The 14,869-nt window shown below is 49.1% G+C and overlaps 1 protein-coding gene across 6 annotated transcripts in view; it reads left to right on the top strand.

Annotated features, from left to right (window-relative positions):
* The window catches only part of CRB2 (crumbs cell polarity complex component 2), a 53,911-nt gene that overhangs the window by 35,198 nt on the left and 3,844 nt on the right, over window positions 1-14,869 (top strand). For all 6 annotated transcript variants that reach the window (XM_079324486.1, XM_079324488.1, XM_079324489.1 and 3 more), the window contains 6 exons: window positions 438-620; window positions 1,519-1,632; window positions 9,938-10,876; window positions 11,661-12,217; window positions 13,033-13,198; window positions 13,603-14,467. In XM_079324486.1, the coding sequence (XP_079180612.1) occupies window positions 438-620; window positions 1,519-1,632; window positions 9,938-10,876; window positions 11,661-12,217; window positions 13,033-13,198; window positions 13,603-14,467 (2,824 nt within the window). The remainder of the gene's footprint in view (window positions 1-437; window positions 621-1,518; window positions 1,633-9,937; window positions 10,877-11,660; window positions 12,218-13,032; window positions 13,199-13,602; window positions 14,468-14,869) is intronic.

The raw sequence follows: 14,869 nt of genomic DNA, 5'->3' as shown, positions 1-14,869 counted from the left end.
CTGGGGTGTGCGGGCACACGGCCATGGACAGTGTGTGCTTGATTGCTGTGCTGAAGAAGTAGAGAATTCATGGTCATACTGCATGGCCCCATGTGAGTTTTCGTAGTCTGGAATGGTGAGGCTGCACTGCTGCCCTTTCCAGGTCATCCCAAAATCCAACTGACCTGCAAAAATCACCCTGATTTTCAACCATGAAGCTTTCTTTGTTTTCTGCCATTTTCCATCATGAGCTCCTCTATCATGAGGCGATGCTTTCCTGCAAATTGATGATTTTGGCTCCTGTATTTGACATAGTGGAGAAAGTAAAGGGCCCAGGGACTCCTGCTAGATGAGCTGCAGTTTTGGGGGTGTTTTTCCCTCCTTTGAGTGAGCCACAGCATTTGGGAGCTGAGCTGCAGTGCATTGTGCAGGATGCTGACAGCAGTGTTTCACTGCAGGTTACACCGGGCAGGACTGTGAGGAGGATGTGGATGAGTGTGAGGCAGAGCCCTGTCACAACGGGGGCCTGTGCCTGCAGCGCTCCAACCCAGCCCACTACGGGACACAGCCCCACTTCCCCAGCAACTTCAGCTACAGCCAAGCAGCTGGCTTCCTGTGCCAGTGCCAGCCAGGCTTCACAGGTGAGCTGCACAGCAAGTGTCCATCCTGTCTGCACGGGCTGCTGCTGCTGCTGCTGCTGTTTGAGGAGGTGGGAACGGAGCCGTGTTATCTCTGCAACAGAAATCTCTTCAGGACAGCTGCTTCAGAGGGGCTGCCAGCCTGATGCATCAGGAATGTGCTTCTGCTCCCATTGCAGACAGCTGAATGTCATCCCTTGTCCAGGCCTGTCTCCATGCTGAGGCAACAGCCTGTGCACTTCCCCTTGCTGCCATGAATGCCCTCTGGGTATGCAGGTGCCAGGGTGTTTTCCCTCTGTCAGTCTCTCATGCATATGACAGGATTCATCCCTAGGGACATCTCTGAAATTCCTCATCAGAGGAGGCTGATTCCCTGGAGTCACAGATTACTGTTCTAGGTGTTTTCTTGGTAAGACTACTCTTGTGGCAGCAACTGTATAATCAGAGTGGGACAAGAGGAGTTTCTTGGTATGGAGCTCTTGGAGCTAGAAGCTCTGTGGATGTTCCACTGTAATATCAGCCTTTCCATGGAATGGAGATATGTGTAAAATGCTAGATTTAACAGCTGGGGAAATTCCCTAGTGAGAAGGCATAAACAATAATACTTTATTTTATGAGAGAAGTATGGTTTGGTCCACTGTTGCACAGATGAGAATGGTTCAGAAGTTCTGATCTTGCCAGTGTTTGACACTGGAAAATAATTTAATACTTAATTTGTCCCCATTGTTCCGTGCTGGTGTTTGTGTGCCAGTGCCTGCAGAGAAGTGTTAGACTTCAATGAATTCTTTGGCATTTGTAGGTGAAAGAAAATAAGTGAAAACACTTATGACTGCAGTTGCCATTTGTGTTTCAGTGTTGCACAAGTGCACTTCAGAGGTGTGTTTGTGTTTTCTCTTCCCAGGGGAGACCTGCTTTACCAACATCAACGAGTGTGAGTCACAGCCCTGCCAGAACGGAGGGCTCTGCCAGGACCTGGTCAATGGCTTCCTGTGCCTCTGCCTGCCTGGTTATTCAGGTAACCTGGGAAAGGGCACCTGCAGTCACATCCCTCTGCTTGGCTCATGCTGAGCTGCTGCACTGCTGCCTAGCTGCAGGATTCCAGGATGACAGGGCAGGACTGAGCTGGACAGGGAGTGTGCAGCAGGAGTTCAGGGCTCAAATGCCACAGGAAAGCTGTGTGAGTGTGGGCTAGTAGGGTGATAGGCCAGGAACTGGATTTGGAGACATAAGATCAACTGCATAGAGTCTAAGATCAGAGTATCCAGGGCATCTGTATCCTGGAATGAAACATTACCTGGAAGAACTCTGGGGGTTTCTATACATGTAGGAAATACAAAGGAAACCAGCCTTTAAATAAAAGAAGGGATGCTTAACATTCTAGTTGTCACAGATTGTACTGGCTGTAACAGACTGACTCACCAGCACGTAAGCATCTGTAAAACATCTCCATTCACTAATACCCTGGGATGATAAGAGCCAGCCATTTTTGGCTGAAAGCAGTGATCTGCTATGTTAGGAGGTCAAAAGGTCTTTGTGACGTGAGCAAAGGAAGCCTTCTCTGTTTACAAGGGAATGAGGAGTCTGGATTCTTCCTCAAATGCCCTGTCTGACCCTAAGGGTTCAGTTTGCTGAAGCATCTGGGAGATGGTGGATACCAGCCCTGTCAGGAAGGTCCTCTGCTAACTGGTACTAAACCTCATCTTTCTTTAAAGCATTCATTCTCAGTTTGCTTCATCTTTAAATTGCACATGTGTTGGGTAATTTAACACCAGAGTAGTTTATAACTACTCCCAGCATGATCCTGGATTTCTGGATTTGAGATGAGGGTAACTTCTCCAGTGTTACCAGGCTGCCATCTCGTGGGAAAAAGAAACACTTGAAGCCAGAAGAAAACCCTGTCCCTTAACTTGCAACAGCAGGTAACAACATTCCAGAAACTCTCTCAGGCCTGTATGGCATGGAAAAATTTTCTGTTTTCCTTCTGTGGTTGCAGTGGTTGAGCTGTGTTGGTTTAATTCTGCCCAGTTCTTTTCTAGGAAGACTATTACTTTCGTTCCCTGTATATAAAATCAGCTTCTAATTAAGACCTGTAACTAAGCTGAATTATTTGTGGGGTTTTCTGGCCTATCTCATTTGCTAATTTAGACCAGATCAAGAAAAATTTTCTTTTGTAGAGGAGGCCTTTGAAAATCATCTTTTATCTAAGCTTGTTATTGCTGCTTTCTCAGGCAGTTACAATGCTGTACTGTGAACTGAGATCTTGTCCAAAGACATGGTTTAAAGTTTATCCTTCTTGTCAGAATTCCCACTCACATCTGTGCCCTGTTCTCTTTTCCTCCTGCAGTGCCCCAGCACCCTCACAGAGCTCAGAATTTCATTGTGCTTTGCCAAGCTGCAGATCTGTTTAATCCTTTCCAATTCTTAGCATGCTCATGGGCAGAAAAGCTGACAGAAACATGGGCTGATGGGCAAAGGAGTGCTAGAGTTCATTCTGTTGCATCAAATTTGGGTTCATTAGTACTTGAAGGGGATTAGAAGCAGGTTGCTCTTCTGGATATTACTTTTGGTGAAGGACTTTGTCTCAGCTGAGGTAGTTCTGACACGTTAACCCAGCCACAGGCTGGGAGCAGTCTGTGAGAGCAGAGTGCGTGTGGAGGAGTGAAGCTGACATGGAAATAATAGCAATTAATCTCCCCTCCTTTGTCAATTAATCCCAGTACAGTCATGCTGGGTAAACAGCTTATTACTTCATATTAGGATCACAGAACAACTTTGTGAAGCTTCCCATAATGTTTCTCTTCAAAACACATTTCTATGGCAGCTTAGATCTGCCATGAACTTGGGTTTAAGCTGCCTCCACTGATTAAAATGAACTTGCTACTCTGATGAAGAATGCTTTCTTGGGGCGGCAGGGGTTCCTTCTGTGTGTTTGCTTCTTCAGCCTGAGGAATTTGGGGAGTGTTGAGATAACAATGCAAGTCAGGAGAAATTCTTTCTTTGCAAATTAACTGCCTCAGTGCTGTCCCAGTGTCGTGCAGCTAGATGAACATTCTCTCTGAAAAGTAGTTGTTGCAAAAGTGGTGCCTCACTCCTGAGAGAACAACATAACAGGTCCTCAAGAGTCTGTTCAGCACATGGTTTGTGCTTTAGCACAGGATATAGGATATATCCCTGAGAGAATACAAGAAGTCTCAAAAGATTGCATGGGCACTAAATGAAGTGTGAAGGAGAGGGAATCTTTCATGGTTTTGGAAATTATGTCAACCATGGTCAAGAGACAAAGCATGTTAGGAAAAGTCTGTCTTTTAGGGGGGAAAGAAATTCAACCAAAGGAATTCTTCACTTAATTATTTTTCAGAAATGGTTTCAGTCCATCAGGTATTTATTAGGCAATAGATTAGACCAGAATAAGACAGATACCTCCATTTGACATGGACACTGATTTTTAACCTGCAAAAATGTTATCACTGAAGTTTGGATCATTCATCCTTTCTATAAAGTTTTAAATGGCCTGGGTGCTCCCAGTGGAGCTGGAGCTGTGCTGAGCCAGAGGGGGCTGTGTTCTGCAGCAGGGCTGGGGCACTGGCAGCCCTGAGGAGGGGGCTGAGCACAGCCTGGGCCATGGCACCTTGTGATCATGGCAACACTTAGAGCTTTGCTGCACATGGCTGAGGAACACTTGTACTTTCATGAGGAATCAGAAGGTGATGTGGTGTGAATGTGTCCCAGTATAATTGGAGGGCTTATTGACCATCTGACTTTGTTCAGCCATAGTGTCTTTGTCTCCTTGAAGAAGTAGAAACCTTCTGTGCAGCAGCTATAAATGGTTACTCTGTGAGGGTACCAGCCCAGATCAAATGGGCTTGAATTCATGGGTCATGGGTCAGGAAATAAATGGGAGACGCTTCTTCCTTCTAACCACCTTTGGATAGATTTAATTTTTTTGTGCAGGTATTTCTTAAGTCAGATTTGTTTTAGAGACGGAGCCTCTAGAGCAAGGGCAGCTAAAAGGTTAAGATAGTAAAGAGATTAGAGGCCTGTTCCACCTTCAACCAAATCCCTTTTGGTAAATATAGCTGAAGGGAGCTGGGCAACATTGGTGAGGCTCCCCCCCTTCCCTTCTGCTGCACGTTTCTTCTCAGAAACCTTCACAGCTCCATGTTAATCAGACCTTTTGACTTCCCTGTCATCTGATCGGAAGGCTCCGAGTGCTGCAGTCCAGAGCCTGCTTGTGCCTGGTGCCAGGTGAGAGCAGAATCTGTGCTGGGTGCAGTGGGGTGTGATGGATTTCCAGGCAGTAGTGTCCAGGTAGACTCTGTGTGTGTATGTGGAGATAAATGTGTGGGTGCATAAACTAAAATAGGCATCTTTTTGAAGACAGTGAATGTTCTGCAGTCTTCACAGTTGTTACACTTTATTGTTGCAGTAGTGGCTGAATGTGCACAACTGCCTGTTGGTTTTCTCCTGAACAGCAGCAGAAGGGTCAGAGCAGCTAACAGAGATAATGTTCCAAGTCCGTGCTGGAATAGGTCCTGTGTGTGCACAGGTCTGTGGCTATCTGAAAAGTTTTGAATCCAAATAAACATTCACCATATCCTTCCCACTTCCAGTATCTGTAAAAGTGACTGGCATGTTTGGATTGAGTAAAATTATGAAAGTGAAATAGCTAGAGGAGTTGCTGGAATGCTTTTTTTTAATATCTTAGTGATACTGCTTATGGAGATTCCAGACACTGACATGTGGGAGGTTTTGTTTGCTTGGACCTGACATTGATACAAACAGACTCCATGTTTGGGGAAAGCTCCCACATAACATTTCTTTGCAGAAATAAGTAACTTCTCTGGGTCCTTACAACACAAAAATACAACTCTGCCTCCAGATATTTTATATTATGAAACTAACTGTATTAAAAAACAAAACAAAAACAAACCCCAGAAACATAGAGGAAAAAGGAGACTACAACAGCTAATTTAATAAGGTCGCTAATGAGGAAAGAGAGAGTTTTGATTGTGCACTGCCATGCCTGAACCCATACATTCAGCATAATGCAGGGAATTTCCTTTCATTCTGTTAGACTTCAGAGAAACAGATCATGGTCATTAAAACCTGATACTTATCTCAGTGAATTCAGCAGAGTGAAGATATCTGTGTCTCAGAGATCCCTGAAACAGGGCACAGGGAGAAGGAAAGCTGCCTGATGGGCCCTGATTCCCTCAGCAGTGAATGTGCACCAGGGCCCAGGGTCACTCTGCATTTGGAACTGCCCTTGTTCCTATGGTTTAGATATTGCACAATGATAGAAATGCAGTTCTTTTGGCTTAGCCTACAAGAAGAACATTTTGGCCTTGTGAATGGAATTTGGCAGATTCACCTGGAAGGGCAGGAGATTGTCTGTTGGCTCTGCCCTGCTGGGCTGAGCTGGGCACGGCGGGAAGCAGGGAGCAGGAGCAGGCAGGGAGCACATTCCTGGTGTCAGCACGGACAGGGGCCAGCTGGGAGGGTCAGAGGCAGCCTGGATTAGACCTGGCGCAGGGCAGGGCTCTGCTCCCGCCGCCCTTTCGCTCCAATCCCTTCTCGTGTGACCGGCACCAGGCAGCGCCCGCACTGCCGCCTGTCAGCCCAGCCTTTTGCTCATCCCTCCCCCCGCTCACCCCCAATTTTTCCCTTTACTGTCACCAATGTCCACAAAGAGTCGGCCATGAAATCTGTGCTGATTGGCGTGATCCTGAAGGGAGTTTTTCTGCTAGCAGGTAATGAGAGCGTGCAGTGTGTCCTGTCTGTGTGCGTGCCTGCCCGGGGCAGGGGCTGGCTGTGTGAGGAGTGCTGCTGGAGGCGTGAGGAGGAACCAGAATTGATTAGAAAGGAAGAATGTTTTTACTTTTAAGAGATCTAAAGTTTTCTTTTGGAAACTTTAGGGCGAGGCATTTCCTTGTTGCAGGGGTCTGGCTGCAGTCACTGTGCTGCAGTCACTCGGTGCGGTGTCAGTGCGGGGTGTTCGGGGCACGGGGCTGTGCCCAGGTGAGCTCTGCAGACACGCACTTCTGGGAAACGTTTGTTTTGCTTTTTACTGATGTTTTTGCAGTTCTCGTGTTTCCTTTATTGATTGAAAGCTGCCTTATGGAGAAGCAGTTTTTGTGGCTGTAAGTCAGGACAAACCCTGTGGTGGTCAGTCCTTCCCCGGCTCCTGCCGCTCCCTCGCCCCCAGCAGCAGCAGCAGCAGCAGCAGCGCTGCGGGAGAGCGGCAGAGCAGGGTTGCCATGGAAATGGCAGTAATTGTGCAAATATAATTGTGTCGGGGTCCGTTTGTTGCGGCTAATTCTCTGCCTACCCCCTCTCCCTCCCCTCCTTTTTCCTTTTGATAATCATAATACAATCCCTAATTAGGATGCAGCAGGGAAAGGTCGTTAGGAATTCAGCTGCCTTACGGAGAGGGCAAGGCGCTGCTGGCCAGGCAGCCCTGCTGAACTCCCGTGTTTCAAGCAACAGACCTTGTCCTTCAAGGTTTTTTGATATCTGACAGCTAAATTAGAATATTTCACTTCATTTGTGCTTATTCTTTTAACATTTTATGTATCTGTTGAAGGATATGATTCTTGCACTTTACACAATGAATCTTTGCTTACTAGCAGCCAGTAAATCATTCCCTCCATTCAGGCAGGGGTGAACTGTGTGGGTTTGATCCCACTTGCAGCTACAAAACAGGGCTGTTCCCAGCACAGCCGTGGCACTCTGAACGTGCTGAAGGATTTGTATTTGAATATTTGAATATACCGCAGGCTGTGAAAGCTCAGCCACTTGTGTTTCTGACCCAGCCCCTGTGGGTTGGTGGCCTGGGACTGTTACCTCAGCTGAATTAAGGGAATGTTGGAAATCCTTGATTGCAGATAGCAGCCTTTTAGATACCACTTGTCTGATTTTCAGATAACGAGTTCCACTGCTTTGCTATTGTTAGTCTTTAACTAGATAAGGAACTCATTAAACGTTTGAAAGTCCCCTAATGGTGTAATGAACCAGATTGGTTGCTGTTACTATTGATGGCTCAAATAAAAGTAAACATTCCAGCCATGAATTTTAGAGGGAACAGAGACTACTACTTGTTTACAAGGAGAATAACTTAGTTTTGTTACTTGTTTTTGTCAAACAGTCATGTCCCCCGATTTTTTTTTATTTTAATAAACCTAAAAGGGATGCCTATGCTGCTCTTATAAAAACCAATTAGTGTTGAAGAACTTCTTAATATCTGCTTCCCAGTGGGTCTGCAAAGACACAGCTGTCCATGTCTTGGAGAAGATTGGCATAATGGGTATCCAGGAAATGATCTGTACTTTTGGAAACTGTAGTGATGTAGCTCCAGATAACTGCCTAGTAAGTCTTCCAGGAAAAAAAATTGCATTAGCCAGATTTTAGGAACTCTTGTGCAATCTCCTTTTCACCCATTTCAAACAATCCAAGAAATGTAACCAGCTGCATCCCATGGGAAAGCCTGGTGTTTAATCAGCCTGGGGCTGTGCACACCCTGGTGTGAGGCACTGGGGGTCTGCAGGCAGGAACAGCCCAGGCAGGTGCTCCTGCTGCTGTGCCACAGAGAGCTGAGACCTGCTCAGGCTGGGAATGTGGAATGGGAAAATGGGCCTCTCCTGCCTCCCAGCCTTCTCAGAAATGCAAAAATTCACGGCATCTCTCCTTTTGTTATCCAAACCAATGTTATCTTCCCCTCATTGCCTTGGTAAATATCAGCAGCTCTGATCTGAAACAGCAGCATCTCCAGCGTTTGGGACTATACCAAACCTGTTTCCTTACTCAACAGCCTTTCCCCTTAAATCTGACTGCAGACTTGCCTCTGCAGCTTGGAGAGCCCTCCAAGAAAACCCCCACACTTACACTGCTCTACTGCCTTTTCCCAGCTGTGACTGAAGTTTTCCAGTCTTCTCCCAAACTGGGATTCTCCAGGCATGTCCCTTATATTCAATTTATTCTGACACATTTCCTTCATAGCTTGGTGCTGCAATCTTCATTCTGTCCCTGCTGTTCCCTTGCTGAGCAAGCCCAGCAGTAAGAGGAAAAGGGCTGTGCTGAGGTGATAAAGACACTGCTGCTTACAGAACAGCCCTGGCACATCTGGAAAGGGCAGAATTAGAGCCTTGCATTTCTCCTCCAGTGCTTCCCAGAGCTCTGTCCCTACACTGGCACCACTGGACAGTTTGGAGCTGGAAGCTTGTGCTGATCTCTCTCAGGGGACAAACCATCACCACAAATATTCAAGAACCTGTATCTTTGCTAAGTTTTTATTTTTAATCACACATCAAGTCCAGCTCCAGTGCTCCTAATGCCCCATCTCCCCTCATCTCTCTGCCCCAGGCAGCTCTCTAATCTCTTTGACATGCACATTCTGTCTAGTGGCTTTTCTTTGCAAATGTCCTTTGTGTTTTGATTCCCTTCCTTTGTGTGTGAATTCTTTCCTTTTCTTCCTGCTGCCCTCGTTGTGCTTGCTGCCTGGATCGGGTGTAATGCTATTAGATTGGGATAATCCATGCTTGGTTTATCTGTGGGACTGTCTCTGAAGATTAGTGAAAACCAATGTTATAGGCTAGATAAAGTGAACTGGTTCAGGGCTCTTCTGTCAGTCTGGGGATGCTCAGGAAAATGACAGCAGATTTTCATTAGCCAGATTTGGTAATTTACTTGAGCCCCACTGGGAGCCATGTGCTGCCAGGAGACAGAACTGCAGTGCAGGACCTCACCCAGTTCTTTTCTGCAGGACTGGGCAGAACTGAAATCAGCTTAGTGCCAGCATGGCAGTGTGCCTGTGGAGCATGTTGTGTTTGTTGTTTGGGACTGAATTGGGTTTTGTGGGTTTTACAGCTGGGAGATTGTCTTGGAATTTGAACTTTTTTAACTGATGCTTTCCAGTAACTTCCCATTTTAACTGCTGTCTGCAACAGTGTTGCCTGGACCATGCTTCAGTTGGATCTGTAGACCTACCTGGCCTTTCAACATACCAAACCTATTCAGAAAAGAGCATAAATTCCTTGTCTGTGTTTTGGTCCTTTCATACCTTCTGCACATTGACTGCCTGTGGGGTTTGAGCTTGGGACAGGACAGCAGTTGGAGGGGGGGTTTGGGCTGACATGCCAAAGCTCTGTAAATAGCACCTGGGAAGACACAGAAGTTTGGTTTTCTTACTCTTGTATCATCAGCAGGATGCTCTGAGTGAGTGTGGGGCTCCTTGCTGGCAGCTGCTCCCTGGAGAGAACTGGGGAGGGCTCTGGGAGGGAGTTCCTGTCCCACGGTGAGATCCCAGCTCTGCATCTCTTGTGCAGGTGTGGAATGTGCTGTTAACATCAATGAGTGTGAGGAGGGACCCTGCAAGAATGGAGCTGTCTGTGAGGATGGCATTGCTGACTATTCCTGCCACTGTGCCCCTGGCCAGGATGGCATCACGTGGGGAGGGAAGAACTGCTCTGTCCAGCTGACTGGGTGCCAGACACACGACTGCCAAAACGAGGCCTTGTGCATCCCAACCTACCAAGCTGAGAGCCACGGCCACCTGTGCCAGTGCCAGCCTGGCTTCTATGATGCCACGTGCTCGACACCAACAACGTTCTCCTTTGCTTCCAGAGGGTTTCTCTCCCTTGAGGTGCCCAGGAGCAGTGAGGGCGGGAGGGGCGCGGCCGGAGCCAGCGTGTCCCTGCGCTTCCGAACCACCCTGCCCAGCGCTGTCCTGTTCTACCGCGGCCACGCAGCCGAGCACCTGTTCCTGGAGCTCTGGGACGGCGTCCTGCACGCACAGCTCAAGAGGGAGCATGTCGGCTACCCCCTGCTCCTGGAGGGGCTCAGAGTGGACGACGGCCAGTGGCACAAAGTGGAAGTTGCTGTGCACAGCACGGTGCAGCTGAAGCTCTGGCACAGCTCTTGTGAGGCTGGGCTCTGCCTGCAGAGCTCTCCTGTCCCACCTGGCACTGCTTTGATCCCAGAAGCCTTCCTGCATCTGTACATTGGAGGTGCTGAGGATCCAATGGCCAACGACACACGGAGCCAGCAGGGCTTTGTGGGCTGCCTGCAGGACGTGCAGGTGGATGCTGAGGCCGTGCTGCCGGCAGCTCTGCCCCTGGCAGGGCCGTCCCCAGCCAGGCCGGGCTGCGAGCGCACCGAGTGGTGCCTGGCCCAGCCCTGCCTGCACGGGGGGCTCTGCGTGGACCTCTGGGCCTCCTTCAGCTGTGACTGCCCCAGGCCCTATGGAGGCCCAGCCTGCTCCTATGGTAAGTGCTGTGACATTGACACCTGCCAGCTCCACAGGTACTGCAGAAGCTTGGATGTTAGCTCAGGAAGCAGGACTTTCTATTTGACCGGGGGGAAAAACAAAGCAAAAGCCTCTGTGAATAAAATTCTCATTGATCCCTTTCCTGTTGTTTGCTCCCGCAGGAATGACTGTCAGTTTTGTGGTGCAGGTTGTTCCTGGTAGAGCCAGAGGCTCTGCCTTCACCTTTGTAACAGATCTGTGTGAATGCAGGGATGCAGAGAAGTCATTTTACTGTGAAAAGTTCATCCTGAGCTTCTGAGTTGAGGATGAATAGGAATGTATTGCTTTATAGATAGTGTTGAAGGAAGCTCTTTGACAATTTTGAGTTGAAATAATATCTTTTCGCATTTTTTGCTCCTGCAAGGCTTGTATTAGTATTGGGGTTTTTTTCAACTCTTCTGAGCCCTAAATATGGCATGTACTGCTGTTACCAAATTTACAAATTTTGAAAGCAACTCTGTTTCTCAGAAGTCCTTGAGTAAATCTGCTGGATTGGCAAGGGCTCTGCTAGACTTGTATTTCACGCTGATGCTACTTGGATGCTTGAATTTGTGCCCTCCAGAGGAAGCAAGGACACATTCATCTACTCCTTAGTGTCACAGACCTGTGGGGAGGAGTGTTGTTACCCTGGCACACATGGAAAATGCTGAGACCAAACATTCCCCATTCCTAAGGAGCTGCATGCCTGTGCCAGCTGCATTCCCTTTATCTCTGAGCTGAAGTCTGTTTCTTTTCTCTTCCAGAGCACCCAGCAGCAACATTTGGCCTAGAGAATTCCACCAGCTTTGCCTCTTTCACCCTTTCTGACAGCCTTGGTGCAGATTTCAACCTCTCCTTCTTCCTGCGGAGCCGGAAGCCCGACGGTTTGTTAGTGCAGATGTGCAATGGGACAGGCCCCTGCCTCACCCTGTACCTGAGGGGTGGCCAGCTGAGCATAGAGACCTCACCTACAGACACCCTGACCTTGCCAGGGAATGTGCTTGATGGGAGAAGACATTTGGTAGCCCTGTCTTTCCAGGGAGGCTCTGTTGCTGCTCTGCAGTCAGACACATTGGTGGAGCTGGGGCAGCTGCCAGCACAAGCCCTGGGAGCTGGCTCTGAAGTGTTCATTGGAGGACACCCAGACCCCAACAGTGCTGAGCTCTGGGGGGGCTATTTCAAAGGCTGTTTGCAGGACATTCAGCTCAACAACCAGCAGATACAGTTTTTCCAGGTGGAGAATGACAGTTTGCCAGGGGAACTCAATAGGAATCAAACTGGAAATCTTGTGAATGGCTGCATCTCTGATGACACCTGCAAGGTATGTGCTATGTCTTGTTTGTGTGTGTGCAGGGGTTTATTGTAGTTCTGTTATTACACAAAAATCTGACTGTTGCTGATACCAGAAAGAGGAGAAGTTTTTTTGGTGTATTGAAGAACACATGGTTCTCTGTGCTCCCACCTCACTCAATATGCTGTGATTTAAATACCAAGTTTTCTCAAGTTCCCCTGTAGATTTTGTGGTTTTAGAACTTGGGCAGTGGCTTTTGTGCTGCCCATCTCCACTTTGCTGAGCCCTCACAGATTCCAGACTTCCCTCCCTAATCTGTAACCTTGCCAGCCCCTCCCTTCATCCTGTTCCAATTCAACAAGAGAAGCTGAAGGAGCTGTCTCCATGTGCCCTTGGATCAAGGCTGGGCTCTCCTCTGTGCCACACCTGCTGATGGGGAGGCCATACCCCCTAATCCTGCTGCTCTTGTTTATGGTGCTCTGGAGCATTGTCTCACCTGTGGTGTCAGGTGTGTCCTGGTGACAGAACTTTTTGAGCTTCTTGGGAGTATCACAGTTTGTTTCATCTGTTCCTTACCTGTGCTTTTGTGCCTTGGCTTTGCCACATTGCTGGAGTTCCTGTTGGTCAGTGCTGTGCCCAGGTGGGAGCAGGAGCTTCTTATACAGAGCAGGAATTTATTATACAGAGACCCATGTGTTTCCCTTACTGCTCTTTAGTCATTGTTCCATTTCCTTCCTCTCTTGATTCAAATGCTGCTTGTGCTCATCTTCATCATCAGCTCTACCAAACTCTTAGACCTCAGGATGAATTACTCTGCCCCTAAATTCCCCTGTTTTGTTTTTCAGTCTGAGCCATGTCAGAATGGTGGCAGATGCATTGTCACTTGGAATGATTTCCATTGCAGCTGTCCAGCAAATTTCACTGGGAAATTTTGTGAAGAGAAAGTCTGGTGTGAAAGTGACCCATGTCCTGAAGCCACCACCTGTGTGGACGTTGTGGCAGGATATGTGTGTAAGTTCTGTTCTTCTGTTTGTGTGTTGGTAAAAACCTCCCATTCCCTGTGTGTAATCAGTATTCCCAGTTTGTGCTGCTGGAAACAAACGCAGGCTGCAGAAGGACACGGGGTGGTGCCCAGGTACACTGCTGCAGGCAGTGCAGGCTCCTGGGCTTGCCCTGGGTGTGACAGAGCACAGCTGAGGAGTAAAAATTGCTGCCTAAGAGCTGGATATTATTACAGGAGGTGCAGTTGTAAACAGGAAGAGCTTTAAGGCTGCCAGCAGCTCGCCTGTAATCCTGCTCACACTAAGCTGAGGGGTTCTTAGGGAGAGAACCTGCCAGGGGTGTGCCATTGGTCTGGCTCAAGCAGGGCACCAACTGTCTTTGAAATCCCTCGTGCTCTCCCCCTTTATTTATAGGTCTGGCTAATGCAACATTTAATAGTTCTGCTACCATGGAATTTACCGCCAACTCATCAGTGAGCAGAACTCTGAGCAGCCTCCACATAGAGTTCAGAACCAGAGATGAAGATGCTGTTTTGCTTCGGGCTGTGGAAGAGGTGGATTCTGTCCAGGTGGCCATCAAGAACTCCTCCCTGCTGGTTGCCATCAGGAGCGGGAACAGCGTCGAGGGTGTGAGTTTGCTGAGCGCGCGGCCCGTGGCGGACGGGGCGTGGCACAGGGTCTCGGCGGCCATGGAGGAGCCGGCCGCGCTCTCTTCCCGCTGGCTGCTGCGCTTGGACGGGGCCAACGCGACTCTGCAGGGCAGCGCCGGCAGCCTGGACTTCCTCAAGAACAACGCCGTGGTCGTGCTGGCCGAGGGTTTCACCGGCTGCCTGGGCCGGGTGCACATCGGGGGCATCTTCCTGCCCTTCCCGGCGGCGCGGCCGTACCCGCAGCGCGAGCAGTTCCGGCGGGCCGGGCCCGGCGGCGCCCGGCTCGGCTGCTCCGGGGCCGACGTCTGCGCCTCGGGGCCCTGCCTCAACGGCGGCACCTGCCACGACCTGTTCGACGCCTTCGGCTGCGGCTGCAGCGCGGGCTGGGCGGGGCCGCGCTGCCAGGCCGACATCGACGAGTGCCAGCCCAGCCCCTGCGTGCACGGGCGCTGCGTGGACGCCGTGGCGGATTTCCAGTGCGACTGCTTCCGCGGCTTCATCGGCAAGAGGTGCGACATCAACGTGGACGACTGCGTGCGGCACCAGTGCCTGAACGGGGCCACGTGCGTCGATGGCGTCTACGGGTACTCCTGCAAGTGCCCCCCGCAGTTCTCCGGACCTCGCTGCGAGTAAGTGCCGGGGCACAGGAGCCTCCAGATAAACTGGACTTTCACTTTGGGAACATTTTTCATTGCAAGCATCTTGTTGGTAAAGAACCTAAATTCTGCTGTGACTTGGAAGGTGCTGTCCAGGTCCAAACCCTCACTGACAGGGGCTCAGCCTTGTACAGGATAAGGATCCTTCCTTTTGACGTGGGTTATCCCTGTGCTACATTTCAGAGCTCTTTGAAGGGTACATACTCTGGCCTGTTGTCATTTCCCTCTAGTACTCCCCAAGAAGTCCGTCTTCTCTTGATTCCCCTCTGCCATACTCCTATGCTGATTTAAAACAAAACATCTTGTGCCAGTTCAAATGGAACATGGCTGTGTTTCAGTTATCTGATCTATCCAGGATGATTTTCCTGTTGTTCC

The sequence above is a fragment of the Erithacus rubecula genome (genome assembly GCF_903797595.1).
Source record: "Erithacus rubecula genome assembly, chromosome: 21".
Classification (NCBI taxonomy): domain Eukaryota; kingdom Metazoa; phylum Chordata; class Aves; order Passeriformes; family Muscicapidae; genus Erithacus; species Erithacus rubecula.
This window is presented reverse-complemented; position numbering and strand designations above follow the sequence as displayed.